This window comes from Lepisosteus oculatus, chromosome 3 (assembly GCF_040954835.1).
Source record: "Lepisosteus oculatus isolate fLepOcu1 chromosome 3, fLepOcu1.hap2, whole genome shotgun sequence".
NCBI classification, from domain to species: Eukaryota; Metazoa; Chordata; class Actinopteri; order Semionotiformes; family Lepisosteidae; genus Lepisosteus; species Lepisosteus oculatus.
The window spans coordinates 29,715,651-29,737,203 of record NC_090698.1 but is presented as its reverse complement, the minus strand read 5'-3'; the positions used below and the strand labels follow the sequence as shown (position 1 = coordinate 29,737,203).

Here is a 21,553-nt window from a genome sequence, read left to right as displayed (position 1 = left end):
TTGCCCAGCGTACTTAAGTCATTTGCCATCAGAACTATTGGCTCAGAAGCTAATATCATCTGCCAAGGAACTTGTCTTTAAGTTGGAATCCTTCACGACATGCTGCTTTTCAGACTACCTCTGGGAACCCTTAATCAGACAGCTAATGGGGGCCCTTTAACATTATTTTTTATTGATAGGACAGTCCTACTGTGAAATATGTAAATTAACATAAATGTGACTGGTTCATTTATTTTCTTTTTAAAACATATTTGTTTGAACTTATTATTTGTTGCTATATTTTGTTATCTCTGCTCAACAATCTATTAGGCAATTTCATCTATGTATTAATTTTAAAACATTACAGTAATCCTTAACATTTAAAATTAAACAACAACCCTGCAACTCACAACTGGCAACCCACTGAAGCTAAGCAGGTGTGAGCCTGGTCAGTACCTGGATGTGAGACCTCCTGGGAAAAACTAAGGTTGCTGCTGGAAGAGGTGTTAGTGGGGCCAGCAGGGGGCGCTCACCCTGCGGTCCATGTGGGTCCTAATGCCCCAGTATAGTGACGGGGACACTATACTGTAAACAGGCGCCGTCCTTCGGATGAGACGTAAAACAGAGGTCCTGACTGTCTGTGGGAGGTCCTGACTCTCTATGGTCATGGTAAAAATCCCAGGGCGTTTCTCAAAAAGAGTAGGGGTGTAACCCCGGTGTCCTGGCCAAATTTCCCATTGGCCCTTCCAATCATGGCCTCCTAATATTCCCCATCTATGAACAGGCTTCATTACTCTGCTCTCCTCCCCACTAATAGCTGATGTGTGGTGAGCGTTCTGGCTGCCGAACTGCCGTCGCATCATACAGGTGGATGCCGTACATTGGTGGTGGTGGAGGGGAGTCCCCATTACCTGTAAAGTGCTTTGAGTGGAGTGTCCAGAAAAGCGCTATATAAGTGTAAGCAATTATTATTATTAATTATTAATATTAATTATTAATCCTTTATATTTAAAATTAAGTTGAAGACATTCAAAATTGATATATATATATATTTAATTATTTCGATTGTGACGTTAGTCTCTTGTCAGACTCAACCTGTTCAGAAATAAATCATGAAAAAAGGCAGCTGCTTCTGCAAGGATATTTTTCACAATAGCATTTTGTGAAATGGGGCGATGCAGTGGTTCTGTGGCTCAGGATCTGCACCTGCGGCTTGAAGGTTGTCGGTTCGTATCCCGCGGCTGACAGAGGAATCCTACTCCACTGGGCCCCTGAGCAAGGCCCTTAACCTCAGCTGCTTCAGGGGCGCCATATAAATGGCTGACCCTGTGCTCTGACCCCAAGCTTCTCTCCCTGTCTGTGTGGAGAGCAAGTTGAGGTATGTGAAAAGACAAATTCCTAATAAAAAACTGTCTATGGCCCATAAAGTGATCTTATCTTATCTTTGCACAGTATTAACACTAACTGTCCCCTGACAGAGCTCTTTCTTTGTCAAAACATAGACAGCTTCTGTGTGCCATGGTGTTATGTGTAAAATCAATGGCTCCCAATCAACCAGGGAAATCATACTGTACATCAAAAAGCCACCCCGCTAAGTCCTCTTTTGCAACATGTGACTGAAATGAAAATGATTAACTCTCCTTCCCAGTTTTCCAATTCTCCAGTTAGGATTAAGGACTTATGCCCAGCTGAAGCCTGCCTTCCTGCCCTTTGTGCCTTCAGAATCACTACTGGGGAATAACAGGCGTTAGCACCATGGGTGCATACTACCGAGCTTCCTCTAGATCCTCCTGCACAGGCTGGCAGGTGTTAGCTTGCTTGTCAAGTTGAAACTGCTGTACAAATTGTGTGTCGGGCACACCCTATTAAAACAAATATGTCTTATTCACTCTGTGACAGTCCCTCCCTCTTTCTCCAACAATAAAATCCATAGCATATTCCATGATATATTTAATCCTACAAGAACTGGTGTATCTATACCTCTTTAATTTCATTGTCTCTTAAGTATTCTTTTACAGTATATCTCATACTTTTTATATTTTTTTCTAGTCTTGTGCTCTCTATATACTGATGGCTATTTTGTCTTTGTGTGTACAGTCTGTATGGCCTAGTCCCAGAGTCTGTAAAAAGGTTTAGTGAGCATAGCAGGTTTAGACAGTTTGTAAAGCTCTCTGACTCCCTCTGAAAGAAAGGCCAAGTCTCAAAATCCGAGCTGACGCCTACTGAAGTCACAAAGGAGCAGAAGGATGCTGACATTTGTTTATACACTAAATTCTGGAGTTTATGAAGTAATACAAATGTGCTTTTCTCTTGGGTGAGGGCATATAGATTATGGCTTCTTGAAAAAGCAGCCAATTATGTTATATAGATAAAAAGGAGGACATGGCAGGACTTAGTCTTCCTGAGCGATTTTCTTGGTTTTTTATCTCCTCAGCATTTTACTAGACTAAATAAATACAAAACATCAGTGTTTTGTGATGAATAGGATGGATGAGACAACCCATTGTAAATAATTAACTTACTAATTGTGGAAGTATAGCAATATTTTTCTTACGGTAAAAAATATCTGAATTTGCTATGATAATTACTTTAAATGTATATTTACAATGGTGACCAGGATATGAACCTATTAATATAACCTACTGGTTACTTGTACAGCACAGATATACAGTAGTATAATATACTGTATTGGATATGTTTATATTAAAATTAAAACAATATACTGTAATACATGTATGGCAATCAAATGATTTTAGAGTATAGGATTTTTTGAGGATTGTAAAAACTGGCAGCTCTATAAAATATGCAGATTGCTTCACATTAATAGTTCTGTATGGTAAGAACTTCAACTCCTGAAGGTTTTGTTTAAGAGGTTCATATCATCTTACCCTTATACATAATACAATCTAAATGTTAAGGAGGAAGAATTATGGCACCCAACAGTGCCTAATGTAAGCTGGGAAATGTATTCTATAAAGGTCATTTCTAGGTTGCACCAGGAATAATGTTCATGCCTACTGAATTTCCATTGTGAATTGGCTACTGTTGAAACTCAAAAATCAAATTTTAAAATTATTCTCCCTTTTAAAATGAGTAGTGTTTTACACTGTTTTAGAGGACATACTTTCAACTCCTAAACATTGTCTTAAATTGTGCCATCCAAAATCACCTAAATATTTCTTATGTACAACTACAATATATTGCAATATTTAAAAATATTAAGAAATTCGAAATGACTGATTTAGCTACTTCATAGTAGTCCACTGTACAGTAATCTCTTGACTTACAAAAGATAATCAAATTAATTAACTGCTCTGTAAATAATTAGCTTATCTCTATAAAAATACATTCAAGCAGTGTGTGCACCTATCTCCTTTTTGGGGATGTATAAACTCATGTTCTTTCATTAGAATCATAAGATTAAATCCAACAGTATAAATAAAATGTATAAACTCCAGGAATCAAATATAAATCAAAAGACTTCTAAGAAGTTCAATACTGTATATATAAACGGAACATGAGTTAAAACAAGTTACATATATTTCTAGATACATTTATTCACAATCTGGTAATCCGTAGCACATGAATCCTCTTTTGCCTTTAATAACTTTAAAGATGTACTTCCTTTAGCCATTAATTGTGTTCAAAAACTACTTCTACAACTAGTGCTTAAACTAGTACAAAAAAGATATTTGATTGATACTTTATGCAGAACTTCTTTCATGCTTGCAGATTGCTTTCTTTAGCTCATACCATGCATATTGCACTAGAAACTTTGATAGATAATCAAGAATGCTGCTACTTATGTTGGGTTTGTTGTGTTATCCTATTGTAAAAAAATTTTAAAACTAAATCTTAAAGGGGAACTGCAGTCCCAAATTCTCAGACCGATTATTAAATCTCAGTAACAAAATAAATTCATTGACATTATCCCCAAATTTCACAAATTCCAAATTAAGTGCAAAATCAAGAAACTATCCTTGGTCCTTCACAAATCCTTGGTCTCGTCATGGGCGAGAGTAAGAGTTTGTGTGAATTGCGATGTTAAGTGGCCTTTTCTGCTCACTATCACTCTAATGACTAATTTAATGTGATGTACGAGCGAATAAGTGCAGGGTTTGCTGCACAGATTTTACTGCAGAAATGTTCCAACATGATCTGCATGCAGAGTTAACATGCATGTTGTATTTGTGATATTTCTATTGAATTGAAAGAGATGTATTCACAAGACTACTTGTTTACAATATAATAGGGCCACTTCACCTCACCTGAAGTCTAGTTGGCTCATTCTGAATCACATAATACTGTGCTACCAGGAAATGTTGTCTATTTTGTGATGTAAATTGGAAGTTGTACATGTTACTGTGTACATTTTATTTTCATTGTGGTTTGAAATGAATTCATTAATGCCAATTCCTTTTAACCCCAAAATATAAAAATATATAACTATATACATACTGCATAACAACAGAGTAACAGTTCCATTTTAAGCGACATGAGGCAAGGCAGCAGGTTTGGCCTACAATATCCCATTAAACTTTGACATCTATCTGTTCCTAATCTCTAACTAGGACAACAAGACCAGAGGATGTAAACCATCCAGATAAATTAGGATTTTGAAAAGGCTTCATTATGCTAATCACGTGAGACTATCCAGAAACTTATTTTATGTTTCATTCAACTATATTATTTGGTCCTATTTGACTTAGAAATCAATTAATTTGCACTTGGGACAGTTTGAATCTTTTCTTCTTATGATGAGATGCAACTCTAACAACCGCAAATCCATGAGATTAAATTAGTTGTCTTGACCACATTGTATCCTGATGATGTCAGTTTCTTTTTTTAAGATTCCCAATTGTTGTTGTTGGGTCATCCCAAACCACTCTTCTTACTGCATAATTAGGTACTTTGCATACTTTGCATTAAAGTGCATAATTAGACTCTTATCCCGATTGGAAGCAACCATTACATTAGTTTTTAAGGTTTTGAAAGTAGACACTCTGGTAGCAACTGTGTTTGAACATGTTTATCTTTTTATAGCCATCACTTGAATTGCTGAAGTTATTTTATTTTTGTGTAGAGCTTTAGACAGTTCCCTGGCTTTTCCCATGATAAAGTGCTACAAAGGATTGCAGTTTTGTGCTTCTGTGGGCATTTTTAATACCCAGTGGCGATCAAGGTGACTTTCAGAAGCTTCTATGGACTTTCTATGGCTATTTGAAAATGGCAGATGATTAAAAATTATTACAGGATCAGATTTACATAATTTATTATACACATTTTCACATATACAATTTATGAAAGAGAGTATTTTGGGATTTAAGTTTTACTATATTGTGTTATAGTCCGGGATCCGGACAGTTGTCAGAGTATTAAAGGCATGTTTTTATGATAATTTGTTCTGCATCAACAAAAGCAGACAGAATGAAATGTCACAAATCTTTCTGGCACAGAAAAAAAGCTGTAGGGGTACTGATCAAATGGAGTAACTGCCTCAAAATCCAGAACTAATTTCAGTTGATCAACTCTATCTAGGATATAGTGTAATATAGTTCAAGTTTGACAATACACCAGCTTCTCAAAAGAAATAATGTAGAAAATACTAGGAGGTTTCCAAACTAAATAAAAGCATTAATAAAATTTAATTTCTATAGTATGATGTATATATTATCTATAAACACAAATGTTTTGAGGTTCTAGTTTTCTATTTAAAAAATAAACATAAATGTTGATTACATTTTCAGGTTCTGAAAAACAGCAAGGCACTATATAACAAAACATGTGCTTAAGCCTAATATGTGGTGATGTCATGAATGCAGTGTGACATACTAAGATGGCATATAAGGAAATCCATTATTAATTATACTGTAGCATTGTTACTATCATAATAAAATTTGTACTGAAGATGTTGCAGGAATTCGTTTCTGATTACATAAAATTGAGGCTTTTTGCTGTATTAAGTATTTCTGGTGGACTAAATCCTTTGTTGTTCATTCTGTTGTAGTCCAATTACTCCAATAAAGCTGTAGCTCTGCAATAATTACCTCGTCCACACTGATTCTTCTCTCCAGAAGAATGCGAAACAGGTTTGCTGTGATTTTATTATCTTGGATACCCTGTCCGAGTCCGCGGTTGTCATCCTGCATGAGTCTCCGGTCCATGATGACTTCCAACTGGCCTGAGGAGACAAGGTGGACACAGATTGCACTGAGAGTGCGGAGTAGCAGACTTGCAGGCTTCTCATTTAATAAGAAGTTACTCTGAGTAAACGTCACCTAGGGCAGCTAGTTGTGACACTTTGGGCTTCTCAGAATATAGAAATTCACAGTAGATATTTGGTAAATGTGTAACTATCCAGCATGACACCTAAAATGCCCAAGGAGATGCGTTTGCTTTTTATTAATAGACTAAGCATCAAAAGAACATTGTAACAGCTATTAGAATTTTTCTTTTCTACCAGATACACTGAAATTGTGTTGAACAGATGTGAAACAGGTCACATCATAATTCACAATGCTGATTAACAGTTAAGAGCAAGAGGGGGAACTACTGTGAAAGTTCAGTAGCATGTGTGACCACCACTGAACACTTTACACCAGGTTGCAAATGTTGCCATGCAGGATTCTGTTTTATTCCTATTGTTTAGCCTGGCAAATGTTCACTGGCAAATGAGTCTACGATGTCACGTCACCTCAGCCCATCTCACAAATGGGGCTTAATTCTGAAGAATAGAACATCAGCAACTTAACTGTCATGCTTGTTTTGCAAGAGAGACATAATTTAACCAGCAGCATGAGGACTTATGCTGTCCTGCTAGAATATTGTCATATCAACATAATCCCACGGGAAGGACATCAAGTGAGGTCCCAGTACTTGATCAATGTAGCACCATCAAGTTACAAGTTACCATCAAATCACTGCAGACAGAGATCTGTAGAGACTGTATCGTAGACCATCACACCTGGACTTAGTGAGGCTTGCGACTCGTGGTTACTCAGGTTGCTCCCTATCATTTGAAAGACTACATTTGGCTGTAACATCTTGTTGGATTAGAAACAGCAGGATGTGAATACCCCAGACAATGTAGTGACGTATTCCAGCCTCCAAATACTAATGGCCTGAAGACTTGATCTGCAGTGCATATGTTTTCCTTTTATAGATTTTTACAGAGCCTGAAATTCAGACATTCACAGGTTAAGTGATCTCATCACTTGAGCACACTCAACTCCTTCACTTATGAGATAATGTTGTTTACACAACAGTCACTCATCACAGCATCACATCAGTCATGAAAATAAAACCAAACATTAGATCAATATCCCAAATGTATCTACTTTTCTAAAACAGCTATGCCTACAAAGAGTTGTTTTATTTGATGGCAGCATATTTCTTTGTAATATTCTGCAATATTTGTGTGCCTTTCAAAGATCTGTAATATTTATTATTAGCAAGGTACTGTACATCACTCAAATTGCAGTAATAAAATACCCAGCTCTATAAATGGGTACAAATGTTAGGTGCAATGAAAAAAAGCATCAGCCAATTAAATATAAATATAAATCAGAAACTGTCATCTTAAACACTTAATGAAGCATAAGGGGCACAGGGAGCTTTTAACTGAGAGTATTCAGAGGAAATGCTACTACCACAGACACATACTGTACACACCAGTGTGACTTTCACAATGGTGACACTAAGGTTGAGCTTATTGTACTGCGTGAGAATGGAAACCAGAACCTGATGTAACTCAGGTGGATTTGGTCTGAGACATGGATCATGTCTCTGTTTTTCTGCTTGCGTGCTAACTGGAGACCATCTCATATAAGTTGGATAAACTTAAAACAGTGGTCTGTTTATGTATATTCATTATTAAATTTTAATTTAAAAAAGGTAAAATAGGTAATAACTCCATGCTAATGGCATGGCATTTCTATTAATTGTATGAGTTAACATTGCATAAACTGTGTTTATACTATAAAAACAATGGATGTTAATTTCATACAGTGGAGTCATGAAGTCAACAGAACAGCATTAGATTGAAAAATTCATTTGTTGCCAGTTTCTTTTGGTGCTATAAAGAAAGTTATGCATCAATCTCATTACCCATCGTAGAAAGTGCTAGTTTTCTGGAAAAACTTCAATGAAAGGAAAGTGGTAGAGCACTTTGTCAATGAAAAAAAGCTTGAAGCTGCTATGTTGGACATATCTGCGAACATTTGAATCCTGCCCCAGAGAATACAGATACAAAGCTTAACTGTTCTGAAGAGGGGTGGGGGGTTTCCCTTGTATTGAGATGAAGGCTGGAGAGGAGAGTGGGAAAGCCTGGACTTTGGGGTTCTACTGCAGTACTGAGTGAGGTGGGATTGAGGACATTAAATCATCCAAAGATTATGACTAAGTCCCTGGAGGCCAAGTAAAAGCCATAAATCCCTGTTGACTCAGGGTCACATGCAAACGTTTCCCTTATATGAGAGTGAACTTGGAGTGTACAGCATATTTGTATATTTATTTTATGCATGAGAAATATTTTCACAAGCATTTTGTTACTGGAATATTTTGCTAGAATGTGGAACGCGAACTACATATAAGACCAGAACAGAACCAAGGAGAAAATATGTCATATAAAATATAGTAAGAAATGAGATGAACTATCTTTTTAGTGTAGAACTTGACCTACTCACAATTACACAAGCAGAATTGATTTTATTAGAATTGTTTTAGCTTAATCAATTAAATGAAAGGGTATTTTCAGCAAGAAAATTACAAAGCAGATGTTCTCCTTTTATATTATATAAAATATAATACTTTTAATTAAAAAAGCTTTAAAGAGGTGGTGTGACTTCTGAGTTCAAACACAATGTGGCAGCATGGGAGTGATGTACTACTTCCTACTCAGCTGTGTATACTATTACTTGATTTGTTAGTATACCGTAGATATTTGACAAAGAAAATAAAAGGTTAAGAAAAGTTCCATGATATTCAAGTGGAGATTAAAACATCACTCATGCAATGGACTTTGATTTACAATGTTTTCATTAAGCAAGAGTGGGAATAATAGATGTAGTTTAAAATACAGTATATTACATATTAAAAACCTACAAATTGTCTGCCTGGATAAATCATCTTAATAAATGTCTAAAACCTAAAACAAACAGTTAAAAATGATCACATCCTGCACAGCTTTCATGAGTGTATGAAAAAAACATAACACACTGCATATATTATACATACTATATCTGTGGAGTTTAAGGGGCAAAAATAAATGTGTGTGTGATGTACCACAGTTTAATCTTTCCCATTTTTGGCATTACACTACAGCTTTTTGAAAGCTGTGTAATACGTATTAAGCCCTTTAATATTAAACACTTTAATTAGACATTCTGTACCAGGTTTGTGAATATGTACTAATATTGAATGAAACATTCTGAAATGCTCACACTTTGTTTGAGGGAGAACCCACTATCAGTCCCAAAAGCAGACAGCATATATTCAGGTATGATTTCATAAACATTTTAAATTATTCTATTACGTAAACGCACACACATTTATCAGAAAGTGACTACTGTTAATAAAAGTCTCTTAAACGTTCCCCCTTTAAATAAAGGTGTATGAGACGTTTTAAAGAGGACAACTCCTGCTGCATAGGTGAGTGACTCACAGAACAAAGAGTAAGTCACATACTGTACAGTCACTTGAGCCCACAATATGAATATCAGTCATTTGCACTGTGGTTCTGAGGAAGAGAGTAATGTTTAGCCCTGTCAATATTGATGGATCACCTCACCTTAAAGCAAAAGGGAAAAGTAAACATCAAAATAAATCACTAGGGATTATCATATTGAACCTAAAGTACCAAAAACCAAAGATAATAGCATTTTCTTACTAAATGTAGCTCTTATTAAAACAGTTAAAAGTAGGCCCCATTAATTACTTTAAAATGTCTTTACACATCTCTATGTTATAACAACACTATTAAATCTATGGCTCAAAGCCTAAAAAAGATGACTAGGTCTGATGGGTTATCAAACTCACTTTGTCATATACCACATCATCCTCAAACTGTGGATCTGGAGAAAAAAATAAAATTCTAAACCATAGAACATCTGTTAATGGTCAAAGTTTCAATTTTGGTCACAGTCTTCGAAAAGGTAGTCAAATCTTTAAATTGGCAGCGAAGCAATTGTGTGACTCAGCATTTGGCTGCTTTTTCTTACAAAACAATTCCCTGTAAGAATGTGTGAAATGTGACAGGCACAGATGGATGCTATGTTCTGCTTACAAGGCAGTGGGAAATAAGTGTAAAGAAGGCAGAGATAAACAGTGTAGATTAATTTCATGAATGGAGGCTGTGTTACAGGATTTATAACATACAGTTTAATGAGTTTCCTATGGTAACATCACTCCTCTGAGGTGTTCAGAATATTCAAAATCACCTGCACCATCAGACAAGACTTTTAAGGATATTGGATTAGGATTATTTGGCATCAGTGTTTACAAATGTGTTCACAAAAACAGTTTGTTTTCCAAGGTATATCCACCAAATGCTACTTTTCTGCCATAATCCAAAACAAATTAATGCAGTTTCTGATATATTCGGCATTGGACAGTGTAACACACAGTAACACATACAGTAGTGTGTGGTAAGGTCAACTGCTTTGTTTTTTTTTTTAAATTCATGTATGAGGTGACTGATATTTCAGTGTAAATTTGACATTTGTTTAAATCTTGGGCTTCTGAAGGTGTGTCTGTGATGGCAAGCAGTAACATTAAGCACTTCGAGACTAAAGAATAAATTGTAATTTATATGGAATTTTACCACTGAAGGGAAATCTTAGTAGCGGAGCATAAAAAGAATAGGAGCATACTGTAACGCGTGTGGAGGCCATAAATTATATTAATTTTGGAACATAAACATACAGTATATGGCTGGTCTCGGTACTTTAAAGAAAACATACACACCAGTATTCAATTTCTCCCTAAACATTTTAAGCATCGAAGTCTTTAACTAACGTGATACCGGAGTCAACAAGCATACTTTTAGAATTTGATTAAAAGGAAATATAATATGGAATCGCGTATCTAAAGAAATTAATAACGATATAATTATATTCATGTACCGCAACACAAGAATAGTACACGCTGTACGATGTCTGTTGATAATGTTTGTAGGGCTTTTTCAACACTCCTCATGTGACCTTGCCGGTGGCGCTGTGGGTTAGGTTCCTGACATCTACATCACACGTTACGTGTTTGAATCCAGCCGAAGCCATGACTTTTTTTTTAACAAACATTTCTTTGAAAAAATAAAACATTTCCCTGGGTCAGAGATAAAATAAAACTTCACTCGCAGCAAACAAATTTATATTTCTAAATATCACAACATGATAGAATTTAAGTCATTTTAATAACAATGAATAGTCACCTATGCGTTACAATATAAACATTTATATTGATTTAAATCGTGTTTAAATCACCTTTATTTAAAACCCATAAATAAAGCTGATACTGTTTAGACTTTTAATTATTTAAAACTGTATTACAGCAGCACAATGCACAATGCAACGTAAATCGCTATCTTTGTCTTCTGCGTAATAATGTTCACCTCTCTGTCCAGCAAATTAACAATAGTAATAATAATTAACTTTATTGTATATGGCGCCTTTAAAGGTGGCTCCTCAAAGCGCTTTACAGGATAAAAACAATAACAACAATACTGTTAGGCTGGGCAAACGATTTTTATTATTTTTTTTTAAAGAAATACAAAATAAGATATAATGATGTGTTCTGGTTTAGAAATTAACGAAGAACATAACGAAGGTCATTAAGGTCATAAACGATATTAATTTTGGAACATCAACATATTATGTAAACTGTATGTTGCTGTTATTGGTATTTTAAAGAAAAAATACTGTAAAATCCTGGGTTCGGTACAATGATTCAGGCATTCATGTGAAGGTCAACAGAGCTTTCAATGGCTCAAAAAGACAAAAAGACAAAAAGAATAACGGACACAGCGCAAGCTTGCATTCTCTCCTCAGCCATCCAAACCACACTTTTCCCTGGGTCAGAGATTAAATAAAACTTCACTCGCACCAAACAAGTGACCACACACTGAACACTGAACATGTTAGCCCAAATATGTCTCACAATACTTTTATGGTACATTACTTTGCTAAAATGTATTTAAAAATAAAAACGATTACAAACGCCAGCAGAGAGAGAGACACACACACAGTTCTTCACTGTCAAAAAGTAATTGTTTTTTACTTTGTCAGCATCCAGACAAACACAAACTCGTTATTAATGAAATGTTTTTATTCATTCTTAATCAAACTCACAAGTTGTCATCTGCTGTTGAAGCTCTGTGAGACTAGACTCGGCTCTGGCTTTCCCATCTGTACCGATGCACTGCAAGTACAACCCCCCTCTCTGCGGGAGTGCTAGCTGTGTCGAATTAAACCAGTTTCACAGGTATTTTCAAAGTAGAAGAGGGCGAGATTTCCAGCGAAAGACACCCCCCCCCTCAAAAACCCAGTAAGTACAGTACTTACTAATTAAGAAAGCTAGGCTCCTCAATGAAATCGCTTTAACATGCTAATGCGTTGGTGTAACAGTCTGGGGATGGCAAGCTTCTAATGTCTCCCGACTACAGCAAAAGGAACCATTCTTCATTGGAAGAAAATGAACATATTCTACCCGTACATGATAATATAATGTTGGCGCGTGTACCAGCTGTCAAAAAAAAGTTGTTTTTTTTTTCAAGTCAATTGAGTGTCCATAATATTGCAGTACGTGAAAAGACCACGGGCATTCTTCCTCCCCCTACATTCTCAGAGTAGAATAGAATTTTCCTTTGACAAAACAAGACTCTCCAGATAATGTGAATTGAAACCTGTTTTCTAGCTTTAAAGTCGTGTGATGTGTAAGCAGGAACACATCATTATATCTTACATATGAAAAATACATAATATAGCTCCCAAACAAATACAAACGTGTTTTTAATAAAATGCTTTTATTCACTCATAATCCGACAATTTCAGGAAGACTAAGGAAGGACTAAGGAAATTGTCATCTGTTGTTGAAGCTCTGTGAGCTCGGTGACTTTGAGACCACTTGTTATCCCAGGTTGTTTGAATCGCCACAATTCAAATAGAGAAAAAAGAGCTGACTGACAAGATTTAAGATGTGGCTGTCAATGTTGGATTAAAAAAAAAATGCCCAACGTTTGTTGCATTGCTTGAAAAATAACTTTATTTCGAGAGACTGGATAAGTAATTCAAGTGTTTTTTTTAATTACGTTTTTTTCCTGAAAAACAGCTAATAATTTAACTATATGTGCAAACGTTTTATGATATGTCGCTGTTGTGAATGTCTGTGGAGTGTATTTTATTTGCCTGTCTGTCCTGGCTGTGCTCACTCGCTCGCCCTCCGCCCCCCCTCTCAATTCAATTCAAGGTGCTTTATTAGCATGACAGATGGGTACAATCAGTGTTGGGTATTTACTTTGTAATCTGTATTGCTTTGAGATGCCAAGGTAATATATAAAATCAAGGCTTTAACATGCTTTAACTCCGCAAGTCTGAGTTCTTGTGTCCGTCCTATCCGAGCCCGAAAGTATTACAATATGCATCTTTATAGCAGGTGGTGTACAGCTTTTTAGTATAGATTACACTTTTCTAAAATGTATTTAAAAAATAAAAACGATTACAATCTAATCTTTCCACATTTGATCCCAAGATCCCAAGAAAAATAAAACTAAATGGGGAGAAAGCTATGCTGAAAGTTTATTAAGATACTTAGAAGACTACACAGCCCGATTTATGTTGCATTTGTCTGATTGTGAGGCGAAACAGCCCTACACAGCCCTGTCGCAGTACACGAATATAATCATATCATTATTAATTTCTTTAGATACGCGATTCCATATTATATTAGCAGAAAAGCTTAAAACTACCACTTTTTTACACACTATTTCACGTTAGTTAAAGACTTCGATGCTTAAAATGTTTAGGGAGAAATGGAAGACCGGTGTGCATTTTTTCTTTAAAGTACCGATTCCTGGAATCTGACTGGCTGACACCGTTCTGAAGTGGTTCCATAATATCTGGTATACGGAAAAGAAAGGGTTGATAAAAAAGCCTGGATTCTCATGTATCTGGTACAAGTATCTTTTAATACAGTCTTTGATGTGCTCTTGAGGATCCTTGTGATATTTTGAGCTGTGGTTGAATGATAAGTGTCGCAGTTTAAATAATTTTCGTAGTTAGAAATTATGAAACGCTCTGTTAAAAGCAAGGGAGTTTTTATGTCCATTGCAGTAAAAGAAAATGCCTGACAAAGTAGGGCTGGGACAGATTCTAAGTGCTTGTACAAATGTGCTAAAGAAATTTGCAAAAAAAGCAATTCCTTTATCATATTGGCTAGCTAATGTCCTATCCTCGTTAGTTAGATCCACGAAATGCTGTGGTGTTTGTCAAAGAAAAAACTAAAAGTATTTTTGTTTAAAATGACGGTTAGAAAGAATGTGGACCAGTGTAATACTTTGAGTTTACAGCTTGTCCAAAGTCATTCATTATTAATACTATTAGTAATATCTTCGATAAAGGCTTTGATGCATAAATATTTCTGATAAAGGTAGGTTGTGTACTTTTGTCCAACTGAGCAATCTTGCTTTCATAAAATATACCAACTTTTTAATGACTGATGATTAACATGCTGTAATCCACAGTTTAAATTTAAAAGCTCAAATGCTGTACATGAGAGGTTACGCTTTATTGGCTCCTCCTGGCGGTTTTACAAGGTGATTCCGGATACTTTCCAGCATGACGTCAAATGACGCGATACACCGCGTGATACTACGTTTTGATGCGACACACCCACCAGGGTATACTGTGAAATACCCCACCCATTTTGAATGGCTGCATCTGAATGTCTTTACAAATATCTTTCTACCATTGCAAGGCAGTGGTTCACAACCCTTCACTTGGGGGAATAATGACGTCTTCTAGTTCTTTAGTGGAGTATTTAATCATAGACTAAAGTTTCAGTTGAATTTCTTAATATTAAAATTTTGCTTAGCTTCTATAAAGTTCATTAAGAGTTACAATCAGTATCAACTCTGTATATATTAAGGGGCTCATAACTCCCCTAATTCAAGTGCTACCTTAAATTTAACAAGATGCTACTTCTGAAAAAAGGAAAATAATACTCATTGTGAGAGTCTGGGATATAATGTCACTCCTGTATCTCATCATCTTAAAATTATTATTATTATTACCAAAAGCTGTTTAGTCATACTGAAAGGAGCAAACTTGTAAAAGCATGTTAGGGAGAGAAATGCTAAAGGTCTGTATGCTGACACTTGTGGAAACAAAACACTTCAAGTACAGTATTTTGGAACCCAAGGTCAGTGTGCAAAAACAGCTAAACCAACAAGCAAATCAATTAAAGAGTAATGGCATCAATTAGTACCAATGATTTAAATCTTCAACTGGAATAAATCCCAGTAAACAGAATAGTCACCCAGAACAATTAGTAGTACCCATGTATTGTTTAATGGACTTAAACTATTGCTCCAAAAGTAGGAGTTCAAATACTTTTTTGAACAAAATATAACATTTAAAACGAAGTGAAATAATGATACAAAATGAAATAAAATATTTAATTTAAAATGTCATTGCAGTACATTTTTAAATTAGGAAGATGAAATTGTATGGACCGATTGTAAATTGTTTACAAAAACAACTTCAAGTCATTTGTAAATTAAAACAGTCTTAAGGAAAATGTGTCTTGCATGATACCTGAATAAAACGAAAAGTAAGACATTTCATTTAGTGAACTCGTGCCCTATGCCAATCCTGTGTGGATATCCCAAAAAACACATGCTCTGAAACCTTCCTAAAAAGCAGCTATTTTCAGTTTTCAGTTCAAAATGTCAAAGGTGAACAAGAAAAGATTGTGTACTGAGAGTTCACATGCACTGGGACTCAATGTAATCAACAAACAGTATACGGAGTACTGACCTTAATCATCACCCCTCTGCATCAAATGGCTTGTATTAAGCAAAATGTGTCTATAAAAAATGGCCTCTTAAGTGAAACCTCATTCAATAAGTGTAAAAGTAAAGCCCACATAGTCCACTAACATTGCAGGAGACCTTAAATTTTTAATAAGCCTATATTAAGTTCAACACAGCTACATATGAATTTAATTTTGAAAAGACTGCACAGCAGGCATCCAGACTGCAATAAAGACAGTGTAAATTTAATGTTTTTGCACTAGACAACTTGATTTTCAGAGAGCGAAATCCCTGGAGAGAGACAAGACAGTTATCTTCAAGATTTGAGAAATAAGCAAATAATAACCTACTCTTTCCCCTAAACTGTATTGCTTGTCATAGCTCACATTAATAAATCCCCAAATCACAAGAAACTAAAATATTTTATGTGTAAGTTAACATGACCATATTTGGCTAGTGAAATACTTCAACATGGATCTAGAGACGTCAACAGGGTGTCTAAATCTAAATAATTATTTTTTTAAATATTGGTAGCTCATTACATTTCTGTACCTTTTTTATTTAATATTTCTTTCTAACAGATTACATTTCTACTGATTGGAAATCTGATCTTAATATCCTAATTTTTAAATGGATGACAGATCAGATTTAATTCTTACTAGTTAATATCTACAGTTCAAGGCTTACTTAAGAAAAAGTAAGTGTTTTTTTTCTCAGAAACAGTTAAATGATTTTTTGGACAGGAATTAAATTCCGTTTGATACAGCAATGCTTCCAACTTGGATTACAACTAATGAAAAACAAAATGTGCTGCTATCATCACAGAATTATCTATTTTTATAATCATCATATATTTTTTCTGAACTGATAAAGTGGTATTTGATAATGAATGTACAGTATTTCAGAAGTATAGTTATCTCCACTGAATATTGAAAAAGTATTTTGTCTCTTTCATTCATAAACGAGGTCTTTTAGACTATGACAATTTTGTTAAAACCACTTCTCAGATAACTTTATTAATTTTATCGAATTTATAAAATTGGATATTCTGTGAAATCATGCATTTGGTTTCTGTGGTAAATAACCTGTAGTTAATCCAAATAATGTTCATAGTTCACATTTTCTATTAGTATAATTAAAAAAACACCATGAACAGTATAATGGTGGGTCAAGGGAGACAGGAACAGAAATTCATAAACATAATATATTGGGTACCTGACTGACAAAAAATGAAACAAAGTGGGATTTTCCTTTACCCCTGTGAAACTAAAATAAGGACTCACTTTTAATTATAATGCAGAATAAAATGCTAAATACCTATATCCATCAACATATATAGCTATGGCTAGAATTAATGTTTGGTACAAAATCCAGTTTGTGTTTTCATCAACATTTACAGTGTGCTGACAAAGTATAGATCCAGACATTCAGAATGCATGAGGGATACTGCAGTAGTTCACAGTTCAGGGTCTGCAGAGTACCGCAGCTTTTTAGAAATTTCCAGTTGTGTGACTGTACTACTTTGTAAAACCACTGTAGCTTATACTGTAGCTTATGAACATGATGTGCCACTTGCAGGTTTACATCCACATAAAGAAAAGCCAAAGGTAAATTTTGGTAGCTGAAAATAAGAACAGTAGTATAATGTAATACATACCAAATCTACAGTATAGATTACAACAGTATACAACAGTGTTCCACCTTCTTCATGAGTATTTTATGCATCAAACTCTTTGGTGACTTACAGTGAGTTATGGTTTTAATGTGCTTTTTCTAACATTATACAGTTTATATACTGTACTTTATAAAAAGTTATAATGTTTTATCCTTTTCTAGGAATACGTAGTAAGAACATCACTTGCTGTTATTGTGAAAAGTACTGATTTAATAGCACTTGACAGTAATATTAATATGGAATCATGTAACTAAGCAGCTAAAATAGTGGATTTTTTGTAAACGTAAAACAAAAACTTTTATTGTCCTGGTAATGGATAATGGAATGCTCAAGGACTATAATGTAGCGTGCTGTACCCAGGCGGTTCAAAGTCTGATCAGAGCATTACTTTTGGTTTGTTTCCTACAGCCAAATATATAAAAATAGTCCGCTATTATAGCGCGTTGTGAATGAGATGTGCCTCTTTCAGGTTTACACGCAAATTGAGAAAATCTATATTTTGTCTTAATCCAAATTTCAGCAGCCAGTGTAGTGGCAATGCTTGTTAATAAGACAGAATTAAGTGTTGCTGTGCTTTCCAAAATGAGGCCCCATCTCTCTCTTCATCTCTGTGGTGCAATTCCAGGGCAGGACGGCCCAGGAGCAGAAAGGCTCCCAAGGGCAGGACATTCTAGCAGAGCGCCTCCTGACCATCCTGAGACTCAGCCCGGACAACCACGGAACGGGCAGTGTGTCCGAGTGCCAGAACTTTCCTCTGTTTTAAGAGTCTAGAGCGGAGGTTGCCACGAGTAACCAGAGGATCCACCCGAGGTTAGCATCAGCAGCAAGCCTCGTGAACAGGTCGGAACTGTGGACAGCTGAATCATTATTTAGAACTAGCGCTTCATCAGGAACAAACAGGTCCTCTTCCTGACTTGCTGCTGTCATCTTTCTCCTGTGCACAAACTCTTGCTAGTTAAAGCCAACACTAACTAGTCAGTCTTCAGAGAACATCAGCAGCGCACCATCGCAAGCCGCACAGCACAGCCTGTAACCAAGTTCAATTACGAAACGGTCTAAATGAATGATATACTGAACGTATGTCCTCTTGATATATGTAACTCTTCGTAACTGACTGAATATATATCTTTTGTATTCTGATAACCCTCACGATAAGATCTGTTAGGTTTACATGCATATTCTATGTATTAATAAATGTATCCTCGTGTATTAGTACCTGTGTGTGTGTTGTTTGAGTTATATCGCATGGTTGGATTCTAAAGCCATTAAAAAGAATCATTTTGTGATTTACGGCTACAATTAATAATTGTCCCCGTAAATGCCCAAACCCTACAGAACTGGTGCCTTCAGAGAGCGCACCACACCAGTAATCAGCCAAAATGTTTTTAAAAATTAAGGTTGTTATTCATGGAACTCTTTAAGTTAAACAAAGGAGGGAGAAGGGTTATTTTAACAATTGCCAGTTATCGGAGAACAGCTTCTCAATATGTTGAAACCGTACCATGACAGTGAACAGGTGTTAAACCTGTTTACACATGAGCCAGCGAATGCTGTTTACTATGTTGTGACAATGTTGTGTGGCTCTGCGGAACCTTTTCTGCAAACTGAAGAGTTATAGAAGAGACACATTGTGTATCGCTTCTTTTCATATTTGTAAAAATGTTCCAATTTAAATGCAATAAAGAATATATTAATAATATTAACAATATACCACAGACCATGGACAAGCTGTAATCTGAGGAATTATAGAGAATAAACATTAAGTCTTGTCTTTTCAGCATGGAATTAACCAGATATATTTTTTTCAACGCCGGATGTGTTTAGTTTGTTATTAAAGCTTGGTGTGAATGCTATGTGTCTCTTTCAGGTTTAGATCCACGTTAAGAAAATCTATATTTTGTCTTAATACAAATTTCAGCAACAAGAAATTTAACTTTAAATTTTGAAAAATATTTCACACATACTGCACTGTAGTAGCACTGAAACCATTTGGTATCGAACTGTATATACAATATGTTTATACAGTATACGAACACACTGCCATTCATTGCTGTGTGTGCTACTGTTTCGGTCTGTCTTTGGATCTGACTTCATGGGATTCACGTGTGTAGAACAGCGGGAGGTGAGACCCGGTTGGGGTGGGTTGGGAGGGTTGTTTTGATTATACTATGGATGAGTCCCTGAGGCATATCAGCCGAGTTCCAGAATTACAAAAAATAAATATTTGATGAGTTTGCACAAGAGAACAAAAATACCTAAAAGTTGTGTAAAGTGAATTTGACAAACAGCTAATGTTGCTTAAAGAATTTAAAATCTTTCTGACTGTTTTGTAGCTCTCATGTAATTGAGCAGAAAGTCACCATGCCCTCACAAGTGGCTCTGTTAAGACTTTCTGTTAACAGACTTCATCCTTTTGAAAAGGATTTTTATCACCTTTATCTGTCTGGGCCATGGGGGTTGTATCCCTTCCTCAGTTTAACATCTGATATGTCCCCAGCAGACCGAGAGACTAAAACCCGCTATCGATAAAACATCTGCCTTTTGACATTTCTCAAACTGCCCAAAGATGAGTAGAACCCTCTAAACTGAAAACCAGGATGGACACCACAATTAACTGTAATACAAACTACAGTATATTACCATATTACCTGTAATACAAGGACCACTACAAACTAAAACAACCCCAAGTGCAGCACGTGTGGACCAAGGAAAAAAATATTGGTTCCACAATACAAATCAAAGATCTTGAACAAGCCCCCAAATATGCTACATCTGCACTATAGTTATGGAAAAGTGAAAGTGGGAAGATGATCTTTTAAACATTTTTTAAAGAAAATCAAAAAGAAACAATGACATGTCCCTACCTAACTTAGACATTGTGTAACTTTAAAACTCTATAAAAAATGTTTTTTGATATATTATAAGTTAAACACCACTTATTATGCATAAATAGAGGGAATTTTTCTTCCTCGTGATCAGCTAAGGATCTTTGTGAACACAGAAAGTTAAAATAATTTTTCCAAAATAACACAAAACGTATACACAAAAAATCCCATTCTTCTCTTAAAACCAGGAATTTAAACCAGGAATGACTTTGCTAAAGCTGCATCAGTGACTATTTGGAATGCATACTGATGGAGAATGAAATAACACATAATTTCCCTTCCCCCTACTGTGAGGTGATAATGCACTAGTTGGCGGGCACGAAACAATTATTACAATTTAAAAAAAATATTTTTGCAAAAGCTCAAGGTTTTGGAAATTATTCTCTAGTTCTATTAGAAGATGTTGTCAATTTGCAAACTGAATTGAAATAATCAGCTTTCAGAGTTCTAGAAAGTCTAAAATATCAAAAAGACTGACACAGTCCTATACCTGCAAAAATGGCCTTGACACAAAGCTACTTCATAACAGAAGTTGCATTTGAAGCTTTCATTGGGGAGATGATGACCATTATTACATTTTATCTGAGATGTATGTGATAAAAAATGGATTACATTTTGAAAAAAACAGCCCTTTATAGACATGTGGGAGTAATCGGGATAACATGGATTAGTTGTTAATTTTCCTTCATCTCCAAGTCTAAAGAAATGTTTTTAAGACTAAGAAAACTCTTCTCTGGTTATAGACAAAACAACTGCTGTTATGATATACAAAAATGTAACAGATACTCCAGAACTTTATTATTCTAAATATCTTTGCATACACTGTGGATTACGTGGATTAAATATTGGGCATTCTTTAAAGTTATTGATAAATTATGGATAAGTATTATACTGTACCTGCGAGCTTCATATGCAAAGACTAAAATCACCAAATGTAAAATAAATAGTGAAACAATGGGCATAATTTGATGTAAAGGTAAAATAAAATTGATT

The 21,553-nt window shown here is 35.4% G+C and overlaps 1 protein-coding gene across 2 annotated transcripts in view; it reads right to left on the bottom strand.

Annotated features, from left to right (window-relative positions):
• man2a1 (mannosidase, alpha, class 2A, member 1) overlaps nt 1-21,553 on the bottom strand; it is a 242,408-nt gene that overhangs the window by 16,709 nt on the left and 204,146 nt on the right. For both annotated transcript variants that reach the window (XM_006627014.3, XM_015338057.2), the window contains exon 20: nt 6,027-6,160. In XM_006627014.3, the coding sequence (XP_006627077.2) occupies nt 6,027-6,160 (134 nt within the window). The remainder of the gene's footprint in view (nt 1-6,026; nt 6,161-21,553) is intronic.